The 22,898-nt window shown below is 36.3% G+C and overlaps 1 protein-coding gene across 1 annotated transcript in view; it reads left to right on the forward strand.

Moving 5' to 3' along the window:
* Nucleotides 1-22,898, forward strand: part of MED13 (mediator complex subunit 13) — a 99,673-nt gene that overhangs the window by 28,952 nt on the left and 47,823 nt on the right. Inside the window, exons 4-9 of the mRNA XM_045837381.1 lie at nt 3,261-3,406; nt 4,167-4,364; nt 6,055-6,249; nt 6,731-6,893; nt 7,083-7,193; nt 17,426-18,109. Of these exons, the coding sequence (XP_045693337.1) occupies nt 3,261-3,406; nt 4,167-4,364; nt 6,055-6,249; nt 6,731-6,893; nt 7,083-7,193; nt 17,426-18,109 (1,497 nt within the window). The remainder of the gene's footprint in view (nt 1-3,260; nt 3,407-4,166; nt 4,365-6,054; nt 6,250-6,730; nt 6,894-7,082; nt 7,194-17,425; nt 18,110-22,898) is intronic.

Genomic DNA, 22,898 nt, shown 5'->3' on the forward strand with positions numbered 1-22,898 from the left:
TTATTCTATTTTCCAACTTCCGGCCAAGATGGAGGCATAGGTAGACACACTGTGCCTCCTCGCACAACCAAAAGAAGGACAACTACAATTTAAAAACAAAAACAACCAGAACTGACAGAAAATCAAACTGTATGGAAGTCCAACAACCAAGGAGTTAAAGAAGACATATTCATTCAGACCGGTAGGAGGGGCAGAGACAGGTAGCTGGGCAGAAAGGACTCGCGGCAAGGCAGCTGCTGGCGGACCCAGTGAGGTGGAGGATTGTGGAGTGGAGTGCCCAATGCTGCAGCTGACCAGCAAGGCAGCAGCGGGCAGACCTGGCGAGGCAGCGGATTGCAGACTGAGTGGTCCCACATTCACATGCAGATAAACCAGGAGAAACAACTGGGGAGCGGGATGGACTGCACAACCCAAGGCCCCACTGCAGGAAAATAAAGCCTCAAACCACTGATTGAAAACACCTGTGGGGGTTGAGGCAGTGGAAGAAACTCCCAGCCTGACAGGAGAGTTTGTCGGAGAGACCCACAGGGTCCTAGAACATACAGAAACCCACCCACCCAGGAATCAGCACCAGAAAGGCCCACTTTGCTTGTGGGAAGCAGGAGAAATGACTGAAAGCCAGCAGAGAGCAGAGCAAGTGCTATTGTTCCCTCTCAGACCCCACCCCCACATAGAGTGTCACAACACAGCAACGTGGGTTACCCTGCCCGGTCAATACCTAAGGCTCTGACCCTCACTACGTAACAGGCGTGTCAAGACAAAAAAAAAAAAAAGGCTCAAATGAAAGAACAGATCAGAGCTCCAGAAAAAATACAACTAAGCAATGAAGAGATAGCTAACCTATCAGATGCACAGTTCAAAACACTGGTAATCAGGATGCTCACAGAATTGGTTGAAATTGGTTGCAAATTAGATGAAAAAATGAAGGCTACGCTAAGTGAAATAAAGGAAAATGTACAGGGAACCAATAGTGGTGGGAAGGAAACTGGGATTCAAATCAACAGTGTGGACTAGAAGAAAGAAACATCCAACCAGAAAAGAATGAAAAAATAAGAATTTGAAAAAATGAGCATAGGATTAGGAACCTCCAGGAAAACTTTAAACATTCCAACATCCAAATCATAGGGGTGCCAGAAGAAGAGGAAGAGCAACAAGTGGAAGAGTTATTTGAACAAATGAAGGAGAACTTCCCCAATCTGTCAAAGGAAATAGACTTCTAGGAAGTCCAGGAAGCTCAGAGAGTACCAAAGAAGTTGGACCCAAGGAGGAATACACCAAGGCACATCATAATTACATTAGCCAAGGTGAAAATGAAGGAGAGAATCCTAGAAGCAGCAAGAGATAAGGAGACAGTCACCTACAAAGGAGTGCCCATCAGACTGTCAGCTGATTTCTCAAAAGAGACCTTACAGGCAAGAAGGGGCTGGAAAGAAGTGTTCCAAATTATGAAAGGCAAGGACCTCCATCCAAGATTGCTCTATCCAGTAAAGCTTTCATTTAGAATGGAAAGTCAGATACAGTGCTGTTTCTCAGATAAGGTAAAATTGAAGGAGTTCATCATCACCAAGCCCTTATTATATGAAATGTTAAAGGGATTTATCTAAGAAAAAAGAAGATAAAACATATGAACAGTAAAATGGTAGCAAACTCACAATCATTAATTACCACACCTAAAACAAAAGCAAATGAGGCAAACAACTAGAACAGGAGCAGAATCACAGAAATGGAGATCACATGGAGGATTAGCAACAGGGGAGTGGGAGGTGGAGAGAGGGGGAAAAGGTACAGAGAATAAGTAGCATAGATGGTAGGGAGAAAATAGAAAGGGGGAGGATAAGAATAGTATGGGAAATGTAGAAGCCAAAGAACTTGTATGTATGACCCATGGACATGAAATAAAGTGGGGGAATGTGGGTGGGAAGGGGGGCATGCAGGGTGGAGGAGAGTAAAGGGGAGAAATGGGACAACTGTAATAGCATAATCAATAAAATAAAAAATTATTGTATTTTCCATATGAACAAATGTAAACTTTTGCCCCACCCTATGTATATTTAGTGAAGACATTCTCAGCTCTGCATTACACTTCACCACTTTCCTACTTTCTGTTTTCCCACTTCTGTGAGCTGTAGTATTACTTTTACTATACCTTAGTTTTTAATTATGCCCTTGCCTTATCCAGAAATAATTCAAGAGGGCTTATAGATACATACAACAGGCATTGAGCTTAGTGTAAATAACTGGTTAAGTTGGATTATAAGATAAATATGTGGAGAAGGAATAAGAAAAGTACAATCTTAGTGTACAATATTTTCTTCTGGACCACTTGATCTTTTTAAATTTTATCCTAAGGAAATATCTTCTTTCTTTTTCTTGGGAACTATTATTTTCCTACCTGTATACCAGGCCATATCTAAATTTTATAAGATTGTTTTGCATGTAGCTTTGATTATAGGATGTCTTCAATTGTAAGAGCCATCATTGCTTTAAAATAACTTCATTGGAGCCCTGGCTGGCGTAGCTCAGTGGTTTGAGTGCGGGCTGGAAACTAAAGTGTCCCAGGTTCGATTCCCAGCCAGGGTACATTCCTGGGTTGCAGGCCATAACCCCCAGCAACCGCACATTGATGTTTCTCTCTCTCTCTCTCTCTCTCTCTCTCTCTCTCTCTCTCTCTTCTCTCTCTAAAAATAAATAAATAAATAAAATCTTTAAAAAAAAATAACTTCATTGGGGCTGAGGGAAGGACTGTGCATTTAATGCTTAACTGATTGCATGCAGCCCAATTCAGAAATAATACAATGAGAAAATTTATTTGTATTTAATTTTTTATATAGAGGAAAAGTCAACAAAAGTAAAAATTAGGTCACCCTTAATTCTGTTGCATACCTAGATTTTTTTCACCAAAGAAACTTTTCTTTTAAAAAATTGAGACTAGATTATTTTGGTAGTCTACCCTTTTCATCAAACCCTGTTCATACCTTTACTTATTTTGGTGGCTATATTATAATTGTATGTATGTGTATACCTAGCTTACATACCTGGTTTCTCTGTTTGCAGCTTTTTCTAGCTGTAAAGAATGCTGCAAAGAACATTTCTTATAGCTAAATCTTTTATCATACCTGTGATTTTTTTCCTTCAGATGATGAAGTAGAATTTCTGGGTTAAAGAATGTGCATTGTTGTGGTATAACTTCATATTAAAGAAAAGCAAATTAATATTTCTATCATATTATCACTAAAATACAACTTTTTTTCCTTTACTAGTGAACACTTGTCCTGCTCTTTCACCTTTTTCTTGCATGGAGACAGCAATATTTGTACCAGTGTGGAAATTAACCAACATCAACCTGTGTACCTTCTTAGTGAAGAGCATATCACCCTTGCCCAACAGTCTAATAGCCCATTTCAAGGTAGATTATTTTATTGGCTTAGGTATTTGATCTTTTACAGTTGTTTTAAGAAAATTATCAAAGTTGGTATTTGGACATTTTGGGATTGAGATTTATCCTAATGATGATTCTGATACAGTTTACTTTTTTCCTTCCCCATTAGAGTACTAAGTCAATGAAATAACTTCTTAATACTGATATTATTTTAAAAATTCTTGTAACTTGAATGGCAGCATATTTTAAAGAGTATCTTTTTAAAAAGCAAGTAGCAGGCATATGTGTTTATGTTTTCCTGGTCATCTTGCATGTCAGGTCACATACGTCATTTTTAAAATTTAACACAGAGCCATAGGTATAATTTATTTAGAGGAAATACGTTAGAAGGTTGCTGATTTATTTTTAAGGACTTCCTGAGCCTAGTATTTGCTTTTTAAAAATGTATGTGGCATTGCATATTAAGTACTTAAATATATATAGTCACATTTTTTTCCCCCCAAATTGCTTTTCCTTAGTGAAATCAGGGTAACTTGAAGAATATACAGATTTGCAATTCATTGTGAAATTCTGTCTATCTGAGATTTGGGGGTAGACACATTTTAAGTTTCTGTAATAAACTCAATGCTGTACTTATCTTCACAATAATGAAGTACAATAAATTGATCATTATGGCTTTCCTTTAACTTTTTTAGAATTGCATAATTACTTGCCATACTGTTCAATGTGATCTTATTTGATGTAACAGTCTTTAGTTACTTAACTTGATTCTCTTTTGGATTTCTAGTTATCTTAAGCCCATTTGGGCTAAATGGCACTCTCACAGGACAGGCATTCAAGATGTCCGATTCAGCCACAAAAAAATTAATTGGTGAATGGAAACAGTTCTATCCTATCTCATCTTGCTTGAAGGAGATGTCTGAAGAAAAACAGGAAGATATGGATTGGGAAGATGATTCTTTAGCTGCAGTAGAAGTTCTTGTTGGTATGGATTCTGAGTATTAATGCTAAGGGGAAAATATGTGATTGCATGTATTAGTTAGATTTTGTTGAGTAATAAACAACTGTAATACCTTAGTGGCTTTCAACACCAAACATTTATTTCTTCCTTATTTCCTGCTTTAGGAAATAAGGACATTACTTAAGGACTTCAGCTTGGTTGTGGTTCAGCTGCTTGTATCTTCTTATACTGCAACCTAGGTTCAAAGAGTACCCAGTATCTGGAACATGCTGTTCACAAGAACAGGAATAATAGGAACCGAGTCTAACAATGTAATTGTATTTAAAGCTTCTACAAGGGTACATTTACTCACATGCCATTAGAGAAAACTAGTCACATAGCCAAGGCAAAGTCATTGGGGTAGGGGAATATAGTCTTATCAAAAGGAGAGCATGAGAAAGGATGGAAGAAAATAATTGTGAATGAATAATATTTGGCAGCTGAAAAGTTGACAAACTGTTATACAGTATTTTAACATTTGGTTATTCTTTCACCTCTGATAGCTTAAAAGGCAGAATATAGTATGTACCTAAAGAACTTGGGTCTTTCATCTGTTCTGCCCAGGTCATCTCTATTCATATTGGCTATATTCTAAATGTCTTCTCCTTTGGGGACCTAGGTTAGCAACGTAAACTATATTTGAAATATGCTAATCTCAAGGGAGAGGACAGAAGTAAGAGAGGCTGCACTGATCCTGCAAGCACATTTAAATTAAAGCTTCTGTTGGGATGTGACATATATCACATGCATTAACATTTCAGAGCAAGTTACAAAGCCAAGCCTAACAATGGGATAAAGCTGTATATTCTACCTTAGACATGGGAGATGTGGGAAATGTATAATTGAGAAGGTAATTGGGATTAGAATCTGCAACACTGTGTTTAATGGAATCATATGGTAATGTTATATATGAAGATTGCCTCATTTGTGGTTTTGGGTTTTTTAATAAGAGTATCAACATTCAGTTTCAATAAATACATTACTATCAGAGCAGTTGTGACAAAAACAGTTGCAAAACACAAACATATATTAGGCTTTTTAAATAGAGACACATCAAGAAGAAAACAAAAAATGGTCCATAATTCTAGTGCTCAGATTACCTTTGTTATAAACTTTTAAAATTGCCCTGGCTGGTGTGGCTCAGTGGATGGAGTGCCGGCCTGCAAACAGAAAGGTCACCAGTTTGATTCCCAGTCAGGGCACATTCCTGGGTTGTGGGCCAGGTCCCTAGTTGGGGGCCTGCAAGAGGCAACTGATCACACATTGATATCTCTCTGTTTGTCCCTCCCTTCCCCTCTCTCTAAAAAGAAATAAATAAAATCTTTAAAAAATTAATGTTAATATACTTTATAGTTGGTCAAATTTGCAAATAAGGATTTAAAAGAAAGTAGTGCAAGTAGTACATTTTCATGACTAGAAAATCCAAAAATGAAAAGAGTAAGCTGCTTTCTTCTTGAGTCTCTCGCACTGAAGATACCACGGCTGACAGCTTCTTGTGGTTTCTTCCAGAAAAATTTTGCCAAAAGAACATATATTTATAATAGTATATTAAATATATTGTTACTTAAATGTGATTGTATTATAAAACCTACTGTTCCTTTAGGGTATTTTTGGGTGAAATGAATGCTACTACAATCATAATAGTAATTGGTTTTCCTGTCTTTTTTCCTTTAAGCTGGTGTCCGAATGATCTACCCAGCATGTTTTGTTCTAGTTTCTCAGTCAGACATTCCTACTCCCAGCTCTGTGGGATCCTCTCACTGTTCAACTTCTTGCTTGGGTGTCCACCAAGTGCCTGCTTCCACAAGAGATCCTGCTATGTCTTCGGTTACTCTCACACCACCCACATCTCCTGAGGAAGTCCCGACAGGTATTGTTACAATCTGTTTCATTAGCTCTAGTGATTGTCTTATTTGTAATATAGTAAACATTTAATTTAAAATTTATTTGCAGATAACAGTACAAAGAATTCCCTTATCCAGATTTCCTAAACTATAAACATCATTAGTTGTCTTCTGAGCCGTTTGAAAGCAACTGCTCTATCAGTCTTAAGTACTCAGTGTATTTTCTAAAATTAAGAACACCTTCCTATGTAACTACCATTTAATCCTCTGAGTAAGGAAATCAGCATTATATAACACTATCGTCCAATTCACATTCCTTGTTCAGATTTTTTGCTTTCTGCTCATATGTGTCAATTAAATAAGAACCTTTTTTGCCCCAAAATATAAGAAGGCTTACCAAGTAGCTGGGGCAAGTTGTATCACTAAGTTACTTCTAAAAACCTACATAATATTACTTTAAATCAACTTTATTCTTCTACAGCTTATTCTTTTTTTGTTTGTTTTCAGTTGATCCTCAGTCTGCTCAGAAGTGGGTCAAATTTTCTTCAGTATCTGATGGTTTCAACTCAGATAGTACTAGCCATCATGGTGGGAAATTACCCAGAAAATTAGCAAATCATGTGGTGGATAGAGTTTGGCAAGAATGCAATATGAACAGAGCACAGAACAAGTATGTATTTTCATTTTCAAGTTTAAAAATTACATGTTATAATAGTTACTTGTAAATAGTATAAACAGTCATTTGCATGAAATTTTCTTAATTCAGAAAACTGATTTTTAAAAATACAATTTTAATGCCTAATTCAGGGTTACAGAAAGTTTTATGAATTCTAAATAATTTTATAATTTCAAATCTTAGGAGGAAGTATTCAGTTTCATCAAGTGGTCTGTGTGAAGAAGAGACAGCTGATAAAGTAGCATCCTGGGATTTTGTTGAAGCCACACAAAGAACAAATTGCTGCTGTTTGAGGTACATTTTTTTCTTTTGGTTAGTTGATATCTATATACATATATGTGTGTGAGGCAGTTCCTTATGCTGTTGAATACTTATGCCCCAACTTTGGGGAAGCTTCCATAAACACAGTGTGTTAGGGTGTTTTTAAAAATTTTTTTTTAAACTTATTTATTGGTTTTAGAGAGGAGTGGGAGAGAGAAATGTTGACTTTTTTTGTTCAACTTAAACTTATGCATTCGTTGGTTGATTCTTATGTATGTCCTGACCAGGGATCAAATCCACTACCGTGGGGTTTTGGGACAATGCTCTAACCAACTGAGCTACCTGGCCAAAGTCAAAAGAGAATATTTGAGGAAAAAGAGTTTAGTAATTTGGAGCTGATTATGGAAGTACATACAAACACAGTTACCAGGGCTGGACTATGAATGCTTGGCTTCACAGCCAAATAAAAGAATTTTATACTTTATTATAGTATATACAGCATCTATAAAGTAAAAGGCATACATGTCTTGAGAGGTGTTCATGGGTGGCATTATGCCCAAGAAATTTTTCCCAGGGTTCTCATAAAAAAGATGATATTTATTACATAAAAATTTCCACAATCTTTTTAATACTAACAATAGTATAGGGTTTGTGTAGTAGTTTCTATATAACATCCCTTTGGGCAAGATGTAGGTGAGATGTGGAAATAAGATTTGCAAAATAAGATTTGGTCTCATTCAGCATGAGACCAAAACTGTACTGTGAAAATAAAAGCTTTGTAATAGAGTGTATTGATTGAAAGATTAGTAGAAGAATTATGAACTTGGAATTCTTTAGGCAGTTGTATTTATTGTGCATATTGGGGCCTTTGATTAAATTAGGTTATTAGAGACATTAAGGTTATATTGCCTAGAGTTTATTTTATTACAGATTAAAGGTAGATCAAATGCTTTTGTGATCAGGTAAACAAGTAATACTATTAACATCCCTAACCAGGGCTTGTGAGCAAATAGTTGGCCACCCCTTTTGGTGCTTTACCTGCAGGTTAGGGACATGACTTTCCTTACATTAACTCTGATTGAATATAGTGACAGACTCAAGTATTCTGGTGTGTTCTTGCATAGATTCTTTGGATGAGAGACTGTAATTTTTCTTAAAGATTTTTAAAATTTATTTTTAGAGAAAGAAGAAAGGGAGAATGAGGGAGAGATATCAGTATGTGAGAGAAACATCAATCGGTTGCTTCTCTCACACCCTCAACTGGGAACCTGGTCTGCAACACAGGCATGTGTCCTGATGGGGAATCGAACCAGCAACCTAACCAGCAACCTTTTGGTCCATAAGCCGGCACTCAGTCCCCTGAGCCACACCAGCCAGAGTTGTGAGACTGCGTAATTTTTTTAAAGTCTGGCAACTTTGTTGAAAACTTGCCTTTGTTGTTGATCGATTGGAGTAAAAATATGGATATATTAGCTCCTGTTTAACAGTTTAAAAAGAGTTAAAAACCATATCCACCTAGGGGGAACACAAACAAACAAACCTAGTCTTGAAATACAAGTTTTCACGGCATTATTTGTCTGAGATCAAAGGTCAGGAAACGATGATCTATTGACTAAATTTGGCTCATGGCCTGTTTGGTATGGCCTGTGAGCCGAAAATGATTTTTATGTTTTTAAATAGTTGAATAAGATTTAAAGGAGAATATTTTGTGCCATGTGAAAATTATGCAAAATTTAAATCTCAGTGTGTTCATAAATAAGGTTTTATTGGAACCAAGCTACATTCGTTCATTTACATAATAACTGTGGCTGCTTTCACAGAGTTGAATAATTGCAACACAGACTGCATGGCCCCCAGAGCCTAAAATATTTACCATCTGGTCCTTTACACTTGGGACAGAATAAGTTTGCCAGTCCCTGATCTAAGACCAATAGAATGCTTAAATGAAATTAGACTTTTCTTTCCTTGTATGTATTGGAATTTTTATCAAGCAGTGTTTGTTTGTTTTTTTTTTTTAGTTTGTAACCTAGACTTGTGCTTTATTTTTTTTAAAGGTGTGGATTTTAACTAAATTTATCTAAAATGGTTTTAGAGGAAGACATTCAAAATGCATGTTGGTAAACATAAGTTTAAGTTTAAATTCTTGGTCTCTGAGATGAACCTTTTATCTTTAAAAACTTGCTGTCTCTTGTAGTTCCAGAAATTCCTCCCAGACATATGTAGAATTGATATAATAAAATTTTGTATAATTTATACATATGACTTGCTTTGGTAAGCTTACCACTCCAATCACATAACTTTTTTTTTTTTTACTCTTTCATTTTGTGCTATAGGTTTCAGGTTTCCTCTTTTCTCCCTTCAAATATTGTTCTCTTATTTAGTTCTTAAATAAGGTTGAAAAGACTTGAGCCACCGTATGTGTATATACTGTCTTGCTGTAGAATAGAGGAGCCTCTTTGCTCTCAAATCTGTCTTACATTTTCCCTGCTGTGTTCTATCTATACTGAAGAGAAATAGTTACATTTCCTTAGCTCCCTTGTTTTCTACAGGCATTTTTTCCAGCTTTATTGAGATATAATTGACAATATTGTATACATTTAAGGTGTATAATGTGATGATTTCATTAGGCTTACTTGCTTTCTGGGTTTGGCTAATGGTGGGCACTAATAGAAGATTGGTTGATGAGAGGAGGGAAAGAAACCCGGGTATCTCCCCACCCTGATCTTGAGCCAACTCCAGCAGCAGCTCTGAATCCTATTAACAACAACCCCTTCTTCCATGTGGTTCTAGTACCATCCTAAGCTTCTGTGATATGGTTGAGGCTACTTTACCTTAATGTTTTTTCAGTCTTACAAGTGATTGAGGCTCTCTCTAGTCTTTTTTTACTAGTCTCTAGTTTACTAGTTTTTACTAGTCTCTAGGTTGCCTGACTTTCCTCTATTTTTTCTTGTTTGTTTGTTTTTTGTTTTGGAACAAAATCTCTGTAGTAAATTTCCTCTGTGTGAAAGACAGGACTGCACCCTGACTGATATGTTGGCATCTCTTGGAAATTGATTTGAGGGGAAAAATTGCATTTTTATATAAGCAATTTGCATTAGTATATGTGATTTTAAGGAATTTAAATTATTATACAAAGAAAGTTGAAGTTCTCTTTCCAAATCCTACTCTCTCCCCCTAGAAGCTACTATTTTGCCAATTGGATATTATCCTTGCATACTTTATTTTGTAGTTTTGTGTGTGTATGTGTTTCTTTACCCAACACAAATATAATACTGATGTATTGGGATCCCCCCCACCCCCCCCTTAATGTGTCTTAGCTTTTCCTGGTTACTTGTAGATCTGCCTTATTGTTTGAAAAAACTTTTTGGTATTCCATTGACTGTAAGTACCATAGCGTATTGAATCATTTGAGGCTTGATGGATAGATAGGTTGTTTTCAAAGACTTTTTGTTTTCTTAAAAAAAAATCATGCTTCTATGACTATCAGCTATTTATTACATTTTTTTGAAAAGTTACTCTGTAGTAGATGTTGTCAGGACATAATAGTGAGCAAGGCTCCTGCACTGTAATGGGAATGGGGCAGATAGTTTGTTTTTAAAAAGAATTCTTAAACTTTAAAAATTTTAGTGCTGTCTGGCGTAGCTCAGTAGATTGAGTGCGGGCTGCGAACCAAAGGGTTGCAGTTTTGATTTCTAGTCAGGGCATATGCCTGGGTTGCAGGCCAGGTCCCCACTGGGGGCCACACAAGAGGCAACCATACATTGATGTTTCTCTCCCTCTCTTTCTCCCTCCCTTCTCCTCTCTAAAAATAAATAAATAAAATCTTCAAAAAAAAACTTTAAAAATTTTAAGAGTGTTGAGTGCTAGGAAGGACATAAAATTAGGTAGGTGATATGAGAGTGAGTTCTGAGCAAGGGGGCTATTAATTTCTTTTTTAGAGGAAAGGAGAGAGAGAGTGAGCAAGTTTGAGCGCACACAAGCGTGCGTGTGAGCACTGATTGTTGTTCCACTTATGCATTCATTGGTTGCTCCTTGTGTGCTCACTGACTGGAGATTGAACCCACAACCTTGGTGTATCAGGACAGTGCTCTAACCAACTGAGCCTGGGCCAAAGGGGCTACTTAAACACTTCTTGTGACTTCAGAAAGATATTACAAATTTCATTCCCACTTTTTGCATATGAGAGTGCTGGGTTTCTTGTGCTTTCACTGTTCTGAGAGCTGTCCAAAATTTATTTATTTTTGTCCTTGCAGTAAGTGGAAAGCATAAAATTGTTTTAATTGGCATTTTTCAGTTATTAGTGAGATTTAATATTGCACATTTATTGATACTAGGCTTTAGCCTGGTGGAATGTCATAAGAAAATTTGTACTTAGAAGGCTATACTTTTATAGATCGAGACAGTAAGTTTCAGGTGTTAACACTAAATAAAACACAAGAACTTAATCAGTAAGAAAAAGAATCTAAAGGGATTACTATGTTGGATTATGTTTAAGAACAACTTTTTAAGAAAGAGTCCTAGTTTGGTTGAGTTGTAGTATGAAATTTAGTTCTCTCTAAAAAAGACTAGCTTTATTATTTGTTTATCCTCAACATGATATATAGAAGAAAGGGGCTGCAATTTGATGTTACCAAAATTTCATAGAGCCACTGCTATTAGTATATAGCCTGAGTTAATAGTTTTTTACCTTTATAGAAGGGTTAAGTGAATGTATGGCTCTTTTCACATCGTTGTATTATTGGAATATAACCAAGTAGTTTACCTTACATTATTGGAGACCCTGTCCCTTTTTAGTGCCTTGCATAGCTTTACCAGTTCTTAAGCTCTTGGTCTCAGAACTTATTTACACTCTTAAAAATTATTGAGGACACCAAAATGCTTTTATTTATGCAGGTTTTGTCTATTTATATCAATTTTAGAGAAATGTTAAAGTACTACTTAATTTATTAAATAATAACAATAAAATCAGTACATATTAACATGAATAAAATACTTTTATAGAAATCAACTATTTTCCAAAATAGTACCAAAAATAAAAATAGAAGAAGGGCATTGTTATTTAGTTTTGCATATCTCTTCAATGTTGAGCTTAGTAGAAAATAGCTGGATTCTGATCTGCTTCTACATTCAATCTTTTGTTGGATATTGTCGTGGTTGAAGTATGTGAACAAAATTCAACTTCACGTCACTATGCAGTTAGAAAAGGGAAAAGTGTTTTAATAGTTTTTCAGATAATTGTGGATATTTTTTGATGCTACACCAAAATTTGAGGAGTGGTAGCTACTTAAAGGCTCAGTGTGGAATCTGAAGCCCTGTTAATGAAATTCTTATACTTCACCAATAACTGAGTCTTTTACTTATGCATGATTTTGTAATATTATGCATTGATCATATGGAAAATAGTTCACTGAGTTATGCAGAACTTCTAAATATTAGCACATTTGTTATGTAGTACCGAAGATTGCATTTATTACTATCACTGGCAATCTTATCAGGAAAATCTTTAAATTATTAGAAAGCTGTCAAGCTTTCTGTGATAGATAAAATTTTACAATTTCTAAATCTTGCTTAAAAGCTCAAATTTTATCATTTGTTCATCCTTAAAATGATATACTCATTTGTTCATTGAGACCCAAATACCAAGTTTGCCAAATAACCAAGTCTGCTAAGTAACCAAATGTGAATAACCATGGTTTATCTGTCAATGATTTTTTAAAAAATAAAAATGGTATTCCATGAAAAAGATGGCTAGTTCAGCTTGTAATTCAGTTATACAAGTGCTTTTCTTCAAAGCAGCCATTGTACTTTGATGTACAGCACAGGTGCTTTTATGTGTACTTATTATTTCTTTATATAGAATATAAAAAACTATATGCAAAGATTGAAATTTAATAAAAATCATTTTTACTGTCTTCATGAAGGACGTTTTTAAGTGAAACAAGCTTTGAAAAAAAACTGTATGGTGGTGAAAAAAATAATGACAGCCACTACTACTACTACTACTATTGCTACTACTAGTTAGTACCACTGCCTTGCTCCGTGTTTGGCTGCCAGCTGTTTCACTGTGCATTGTTTTTTCACCATCATTGTAATAGTAACATAATGAAAAAGGCAGGTAATGTCTTGGTGCTTGGAAAATGGCTTTGAACCCTATAGAACCTCTGAAAGAGTCCACGGACACCATATTTTGTGAACTTTTATAGTAGACATTAAAATATTTGAATAATTGATAAATGATACCTTCTTACTGTTTTCTGTTTGTTTCCTTTGTTTTTTTCTTCCCATTTCCTGCTGTGATTATTGACTGTGTTTTTTTTCCTTTTTTTCCCCTGGTTGGAAGTTACTCTTATTTTGATTCTCTTATTAATTGAATTAAACATTTATTGTTTGCTTTCCTTAAAGTCTAAAGTTAATCAGTGTCTCTATGAATCTAACAAGGACCTTGGGACACTTTCATCTTGTTCCCGTTATTTTCATGCCTTATTATTATTATTATTTTTTTTAGCATTTTATTTCTACCTTGTTCTGTTCTGAAAAATTTCAAACCTGCACACAAAGTAAGAGAATTGGACAGTGAATTCCTGTATATCCACCACTCATATTTACTTGCAATATATGATTCATCTAGTCCTATTCTCTTACTGAAGATTAAAAAATTTTAAGTATATTTTACTGAACTTGATTTATCTAAAATAATTTTTGACATACAATCAACACAAAACATTAATGAGATATTAGGCATTATTTTTAAATAACATGTCTTCAAAATGGGTGTATATTTTACACCAGTAGCACATCTTAGCTTGGACTAGCCACATTTTATGTGCCTAGTTAACCACATGTGACTTGTGGATACTGTTATTGGACCTCACAGCTTTAGAAATAGAGTTAGAAATAGGACTAATGACTGGAAGATAAAGAAAAAGGAAGTTTCTATTACAAATAAATTATTTTCTAATAATTGAAGCTATTTGACGGTGGGATACATTTCTTTATAAAGTAACATGGTCCTTGTCATTGGAAGTGTTCAAAGACAGGATGGTCAGATAGATTATTTTTACATTGAGTAGGACCTGCTGTTTGTTTTTTAGTGGCCAATTCCTTTCATTAAAAATGTTTTTAGAATGCTATTTTTAAAAAATCAAATAATGCACATGAATAACAAAAAATTGTTTCTCCTCCTATATATGTATGTAGATCTGCCTGCCTGCTTTCCTTCACATGAATAAATCAGCCATGTATACTCTTCTGTAACTTGCTTTTCTTGATAAGCAGTTTTCCTGGGTATCTTGCCATGTTAGCACATATATAGATGTACTGTTTTTTTTTTCCTTTAAGCTCATAGTACTCCATAATACTATGGGGATACACTACTTTATTTGGCCAGGCCTCTGTGCTACACTCTTGCTGAAGATTTTAAAAGCAAATCTTAAATGTCATCATTTCATTTCTACTTCAATATACAGCTCTGAAAATGTTAACATTTTAAAATTAATATAACTATAATTCCATTATCACACCTAATGAAAGGCACACTATTTTCTTGGTATGTTCTGGTACCCTCTACAAATTTGTCTCAGCAGTGTCTCATTGGTTTGTTTGACTAGGATCCAAATGAGGAGTATACGTTTAGTTGTATACATCTTTTAGGTCTCTCTTGTAATTTCCTACCCTCTTTTTATGACATTCACTTGGTTGGAGAAACTAGGTCAGTTATTCTATAGACTGTCCCACATTCTGGATTTCTTGATATATCGTGTATTTTAATTTGTTCTTTTAGTGTCATTTAATTTCTTTTATCCCTTGCACTTCTGTAAATGGAAGGTACTTGTAGAGCTGTGCTCTTCAATACTAGTAGCTTGTTAGTAACCACCGCTGGCTATTTATTTATTTATTAAGATTTTATTTATTTATTTTTAGAGAGGTGAAGAGAGGGAGAAAAAGAGAGAAACATCAGTGTGTGGTTGCCTCTTGTGGCCCCCACTGGGGACCTGGCCAGCAACCCAGGCATGTGCCCTGACTGGGAATCGAGCCTGCGATGCTTTGGTTCGCAGCCTGTGCTCAATCCACTGAGCTATGCCAGCCAGGACTACTGCTGGCTATTTAAATTTAAAATAATTGGATTTAAAAATTAAAAATTCAATTCCTCAATTACAAGTCCTCAATAGTCCTATTATACAGAACATTTTCACCATCATAAAAAGTTCTCTTGGACATTGCTGACCTAGATGCTTGTTTAGATTTAGGTTTGTTATTTTTGGTGAGAATACTTAATAGATGGTGCTTTGTTGTTGTATCATGTCACATCATAAGAGACATGTCTGGTTGTCCCACTTTTAATGTTGATATTGAGAAGTGGTGATCATCCTGACCCCTTCATTGTAAAGCTTCTAATCATGTTTATTATGAATAAAGACAGTATTCTTCTTTTGAAATCTCTTTTTCTTGACTTACTGTATTGGCTAAAACTTTCAATAAAATCGTTGAATAGAAATGTTGAATTAATATTCTTGTTTTGTTCCCAGTCTTAAGGAGAAAATCCCTCAGTCTTCCCAATATGAAGTATATTAGTTGCAGTTTTTCATAGATGTCCTTGATCAGATTAAGTTATATTCCTTACTTGCTAAGTCTTTTTTTGTGAATAGTTGTTGAATTATGTCAAGTTTTCCTGTATTTGTTGAGGTAATTATGTGGTTTTCTCTTTCATTTTGCTACTGTGAGAAATACCGTATTTTGCAATGTATAATGTGCACTCATGTTTTTGTGTGCATTATACATGGGATTATTCTACCCATGGCTTGTAGTCATTATACCCATGTATAATGCTCATCCTTATTTTCCCTCAAAAACCTTTGGGGGGGAGGTGTGCATTATACACAGCAATTTTTATCTTCTTTTTAAGATTTTAAAATTTATTTCTAGAGAGGGGAAGGGAGGGAGAAAGAGAGGGAGAGAAACACCAGTATTTGTTGCCTGTCATGTGTCCACCTCCAGGGACCTGGCCCGCAACCCAGGCATGTGCCTCGACCGGGAATTGAACCAGCAACCCCTTGGTTCACAGGCCGGCACTCAGTCCACTGAGCCATGCCAGCCAGGGCTCATTTTTATCTTTGGGATGTTAAACCTTATAATCTGGGATAAATCCCATTTGGTTATGATATATATTATCCTTTTACATAGTGCTGCATTGTTAATATTTGGTTAATGATTTACATCTGTGTTCTTGAGGGATATTGTTCTATGACTTCCTATTCTCATAATGTCTTTGCTTTTGGTATCATGGTAATGGTAGATTTCTCCTATTATCTTTTGACATAACTACACTTTTAACTTTTTAGGCCTCTCCTCATGCCCTCCTCCCATGCACAGTAAGATGTCCCAGGCTCTGCACAAAATGGTGTCTCAGCAGCACATTCCCTTAATAGAGAAGGTTCTTCAAAAAATGCTTTTTAATAATTCTTTCTGGTTATAGCTGATATAACAAAATCATTATAAAATAAATTTTAAAAGAAAGCTAAAAAGATTTAATGAATACTGAATGCTTCAACTCTATATTCTTCCACATTTTTTCTAGTTTTTTTTCACTTAAAAACATTTTTATATAAATCAATGTTCGTTGAGTTTGGAAATCTCAAAGTGCACAGTATTTTTACTATATTGAAAGAAATTTGAAACTCTGAACAAAATTATTAGATATTTTAGATGGATAGTTTTGTTTTTCAGTTTAGAATTGCTTCATATTATGGGAAAAAATTTTCTTTAGGAATTTTCGCTTTCTTTTCCAGTCAGCTGATTCTTTGTGCAGTGGTAAGCCTTGGAAGAAGGAAGATAGGTTTAGTATGGGGCCATCTGTTAGTCAGTTTCAGCACTATCCAGACTGTTGTAACTTCAGTTCAGTCGGATAGGTTTTCTGGCCAGTTGCTGTGTATAGAATTGTAGATAATGACTGAGCTCAGCTAAACCATTGATTTATAAGTACTAACTGTGAAATATCAGGTGTATTGATAAATGAATAAATTTCAGGACTTTTTTTATACCTTTGTATCTTAAAATAACTAGAATCTCAGTATTTATTCAGATATGAAGATATTCAGATTAGTCTTTCTCCATGCTCTTTGTTTTAGATCACTGAACAAAGTATTTTTTCATGTAAATTCATATCATTCTGTAGGATTGTGTGTGAAAAACAAAGATCTGAAATGTCTAGTGTTAACTTACATATTTGATATATTGTGATACTATAACTATTAAACTTTTCTTTTCAGGCACAAAAATCTTAAACCAAGAAACCCTGGACAGCAAGGACAGACATTATCTTTAAGTCAGCAACAACAGGTACTTCCCAAGCACAAGACCAATGAAAAGCAGGAAAAGAGTGAAAAACCACAGAAACGCCCCCTGACTCCTTTTCACCATCGTGTATCTATTAGTGATGATGTTGTCATGGACACAGATTCAGCCAGCCAAAGACTTGTGATATCTGCTCCAGACAGTCAAGTGAGATTTTCAAACATCCGAACTAATGATGTAGCAAAGACTCCTCAGATGCACGGCACTGAAATGGCAAATTCACCTCAGCCACCCCCACTTAGTCCTCACCCATGTGATGTGGTTGATGAAGGAGTGACTAAAACACCTTCAACCCCTCAAAGTCAACATTTTTATCAAATGCCAACACCGGATCCCTTGGTTCCTTCTAAACCAATGGAAGATAGGATAGACAGTTTATCCCAGTCTTTCCCAGCTCAATTTCAGGAAGCTGTAGAACCTACAATATATGTTGGTACAGCAGTAAACTTGGAAGAAGATGAAGCTAATGTAGCCTGGAAGTATTACAAGGTCCCAAAGAAAAAAGATGTAGAGTTTTTACCACCTCAACTTCCAAGTGATAAATTCAAGGATGATCCAGTTGGACCTTTTGGACAGGAAAGTGTAACATCAGTTACAGAGTATGTATTTTTTTTAATAGTCACTATTATAAACTAAGGGTGGAAAAATGAAGTTCTTAATACTAGGACTCCAGAATTGGTTTCAGGATAGGATTTTCCATAAGAAATCCTTTGAGTATTATATTTGCATAATTTTTTTTCCTGTGTTCTTTCCTCAGGGAAGCTCTTTATTATAAAATACTTTAGTCACAAAAAAAGTAGAGAAAATGTTAATATTTATCCAGCAACCAACCAACTTAAAGATTTAAGTTGATCAATCAGCCAACTTAAGAATATGACGTACAGTTAGAATGTACTGTTTTTCTTCTTCCATTCTTCCTTCCACTTTCCTGAATTTGGTATTTATCATTTCTATACATGTTTTTACAGATGTAGCTCCAGTTAATTGATATTAATTGCTCTGTAGAATTTCTTTTTTGAATATACCATCTACTCTCTTGAGGTTGGACATGTTGGTTATTTTCAGTTTTTCACAATTACAAAGGATGTAGCAGTGAACTTCATGTATACATTTTCTTGTATGCTTGTATAAGAATTTCTCTAGGGAATACATTTTAAACTGGAATTGCTGGGCCATGGTATATCTCCATATTTGAGAGTTGTTACCACTTTTTAGATTATAACCAGGTTACACCGTCATCAACCAGCAGAATATAAGAATGACTATCATTCTACATATTTCTTAGTACTTAGTATTATGAGACTTTTAATTAGGTTAATATGTATTCAGAATGGCATTTTATTGTCTTATAATACGTGTTGTCCAGATTTCTAATGAGTTTAAGCATTACTTCAACATGTTTATTGGACATTTAGGACTCCTCTTCTCTGAATTGCTTGTGCCTCATATTATTTAGTCCATTTCCCCCTGACTTCTTCTTTGCATATTCTGACTAGTAATCTTGTATTAGTAATATGTGCTACAGCCGTATTCCTCCATTCTGTTGTTTGCCTTCTTTGTCCACTTTGTATCTGACATATTTTGGGCAAAAGTAGGCTTTTTTTTTCAGGTTTCCCTTTACTTCCTGTAGCTGTTTTAATTATACTTAGTCTGTCCCATAATAAGCCTTTTGCATTTTTATCTGTATATTTTTCTAAAAGGTGAAAAACAACCCACAAAACATTGTTATTTTCAGTAAAACGGTCTACCTTTTATTTTGGTTAGAAGGCCAAGTCGAGTGCAAAGATTACATTTCCTTTTCAGTCTGTTAATAAAGCATTTTTAGGTCTTTTATTTTGCTTTAGAATTTTGAAATTGAACAAGAGAATGTGTAGGTATAGTGATCCTTATTCAGTCCTTATTACTGGGCATTTCAGAAAGATTGGTTCAATTTGAAGTCAGTCTCTCTCTCTCTCTCTCTTTCTTTTGTCTTGCCACTGGGAAAGTCTCTTTTTCTTGGATGATATCTCAATTTTTTTTTTGCCACTTTCTGTGTAATCTCTATAATTCAGATGTTGAACATCATCTATATTTTCATCTGTCTTTTTTCTCTGTACTTTGAGGGGATTTCTCAGTTTTCTTCTAGCCCTTTCTTGAAGTCTTAATATTTATTCTCATGCTTTTTCCCCCTAAACATTTTTGTTAATAGCATCCTCTTGTTTAATGTCTGGTAGTTTTTCCATCAGAATTACTTGCCTTATTTTGGTCTTTGTCTTTACTATTGCTGCCATAGTTCTTTCAATTATTGTTTCTCTACATTTTAGAATGAAGACATAGAGATACTGATCGGAAATTTTGTGTCTATATATGCAGAACCTTGTTAATTGGCAGGCTTTCCTTACTCATTCAATAAATATTTTAGTGTATACTATGTATCAGTTCCAGACACTTCGCTCTATAATAACGGGGTAGGGGATGTTTTGGACGGGCGGCCTTGTAGTATCTAAAATTCTAGACTGAAGAGGATGACAGATCTTGGGTCTTCACCAGGTAGTTTATTCATTTTTCTTGTAAGAGGAACCTTTCCTGTTCCTCCATTTTCAGCTCTTATTTTTTCTTTTCTGTCTAGAGATACAAGTCCAGATTTTTTCTGGCTTTGTAAGCAGTTTGGTTCTCCTGTTGTTTATATAGTCTGCCTATAGCTTCCTCTTATACATTCTAGGCCATGAACTTTCTCTGCTCTGTTTCATTGATTTTGAGCTTCCCTGAGACTAAGTAATATGTCTGGTTCATTTATAGGCTCTCTCTCATTTGTCCCTACTGTTAGAGATTTACTTTCTTTGTTGTTGTTAATTTTTATTTATTGATTTTTAGAGAGAGGCAGGGAGGAAGGGAAGCAGAAAGAAACACCAGTTTGTTGTTCAGCCTATTCATGCATTCATTGGTTCCTTCTTGTGCCCTGACCAGAGATGGAACCTGCAACCTGGCGTATCAGGACCACATTTCAACCAATTGAGCCCCTTGGCTGTGATGAGATTTACTTTCTTTTTAAAGTCCTTCATTATTATTTCAGTAGGCAAACCTGTGTGCTTTGTCTAGCACTTTGTGTTTTTGTTTATGTTCTTTTTGTTTGTTTTATTTTAAAATTATATTTTATTGATTATGCTACTACAGTTGTCCTGATTTTTCCCCCCTTGCCCTCCTCCACCCAGCACTTCCTGCTCCCTCAGGCTATTCCCCCACCATTGTTCATGTCCATGGGTCTTGTGTATATGTTCTTTGGCTACTCCTTTTCCTATACTGTGCTGTACATCCCCATGACAATTCTGTAACTAGGTGTTTGTACTTCTTAGTCCCCTCACCTCTTCACCCATTCTCTCCCTCCCCCATCCTATCTGTATCTGGCAACCTTCCGGTAGCTAACTACTCTTGCTTTTCAGAGTCTCTCTTTACCTTTGGCCTTTTAACAATGATGAGTCTTGGAGTGGGCCTCTTTGCAACCATCATAATTGGGACTCTTTGTGCTTCCTGGACTTGTATGTTTATTTCCTTCACCAAATTAGGGAAGTTTTCTTTTACTGTTTTTTCAGATAGAGTTCCAATTTCTTGCTCTTTGTCTTCTTCTGGCACCCCTTTGCTTCCTTATGTTCTAAATCATTGATTTGATTCTTGGCTTCAACTATCCTACTCTTGTTTCCCTGTAAATTGTTCTTTATTTCAGTTAATGCAGGGGTGTCAAATTCATTTTCACCGGGGGCCACATCAGCCTCACTATTGCCTTCAAAGGGCCAAATGTAATTTTAGGGCTATAGAAATGTAACTACTACATTTTTAGGACTACAAGACACACCAGACCATAAGATGCACCTAGGTTTTAGAGGAGGAAAATAGGAAAAAAAATTTTTGAAGCAAAAAATGTAGTAAAAATATTTAATAGTTTGTGACCCCATTCCACTGCACCCCTTCACAAGCCAGGTAAGCTACATTTGGACTATAAGACCCCCCCCCCAATTTTCCTCCCAAATTTGGGGGGGAGTGCATCTTATAGTCTGAAAAATGTGGTACTCCTTAACAGTTAAACGAGAGCTTGGCATTGCTACTGGGTAGAAACAAGGTGCTAGATAGGACAAAACAAGGTGGAGGGCTGGATTTGGCCCCGAAGGCCTTATGTTTGCCACCCATGAAATAGTGTGTCCTTCCTTTCTGACTGGATCCTTTTCTTGCTGCTGAGGTCCTCACTAAGTTCCTTGAATGTCCTTATAAACATTGTTTTCAACTCTGCATCTGATAGATTGCCTATCTCCATTTCATTTAGCCCTTTTTCTGAAGTTTTTATCTGTTCTTTCATTTGGGCCATGTTTCCTTATCTTCTCGTTTTGGCAGCCTCCCTGTGTTTGTTTCTGTATATTAGGTAGAGCTGCTATGACTCCGTGTCTTAGTAGCGTGGCCTAATGTAGTAGGTGTCCTGTAGGGTCCAGTGGCACAGCCTCCTCTGTCACCCAAGCTGGGTACTCGAGATGCACCCTTTGTGTGGGCTGAGTACACCTTCCTCTTGTAGTTGAGCCTTAGTTGCTGTTGGCAGATCAATGAGAGGGATTCACCTAGACCAGTGAGCTGCAAGGACTGGCTCTGACCATTGACCACCAACCTCCACCCTCCGTGGAAGATCAGCTGTGCAGGGGTAGGGTGGTGGTGCTCTGACTTGATCTGTAGCTGTGCGCTAGGCACGTTGGTCCTGAGATGTCTCAGGTGGTGCAGGCCAAAGTCAGCTCCCACTTGTGTTTTGCCTGGGGCATCCTGCCTGAGCTATAAAGCAGTCTGAGGTGGCTGCTACTTGTGCTCGGCTTGGAGATTCCCAGATGAAGTCAAGCTGTGACTCTAATTTGGCTGCCTTTAGGGCTCACTAAAGCCAGCTGTTGCTTGTTTGATAGGATTTAGGAGCCAAGACCAGACATTCTTATGGAAAAGAAGCTTTGGTGGGCCAGGTAAGTTGGGTGGGGTAGAGCCTCTGTAGATCTCCAAGGTGGGTCACATAGTGTTAGCCAGGTTGATGGAGTCTCAGATATGGCACCAGCTGCTGGCTCTAGCTGAGGGGAGGGCTCAACAAAAGGACAGTGGCCTCTGCTTGCCCTGATACCAGATACTTCAGTCTTCCCCTGTATACCACTGGTGCCCTTCAAGCTGTCTCCCTGGTGCTGGAGCTCAGAGGGTCTGAGTCTGAGTAGGTGAGTCCATGTGTAGGTTCTTTAAGAGGAATTGCCTGGGGCTCCAGAAGTTTCTTCCACCAATCCCCCCTTGTTTTTGCAGCCAGAAGTTACGAGGACTTATCTTCCTGGCACTGGAATCCTGGGCTTGGGGTTCTGGTGTTGGTCTGGGACTCCTTGCCCCAGAGGTATCCTTCCCAAATAT

This window comes from Phyllostomus hastatus, unplaced genomic scaffold (assembly GCF_019186645.2).
Source record: "Phyllostomus hastatus isolate PE091 unplaced genomic scaffold, TTU_PhHast_1.1 phas_contig_210, whole genome shotgun sequence".
NCBI lineage: Eukaryota > Metazoa > Chordata > Mammalia > Chiroptera > Phyllostomidae > Phyllostomus > Phyllostomus hastatus.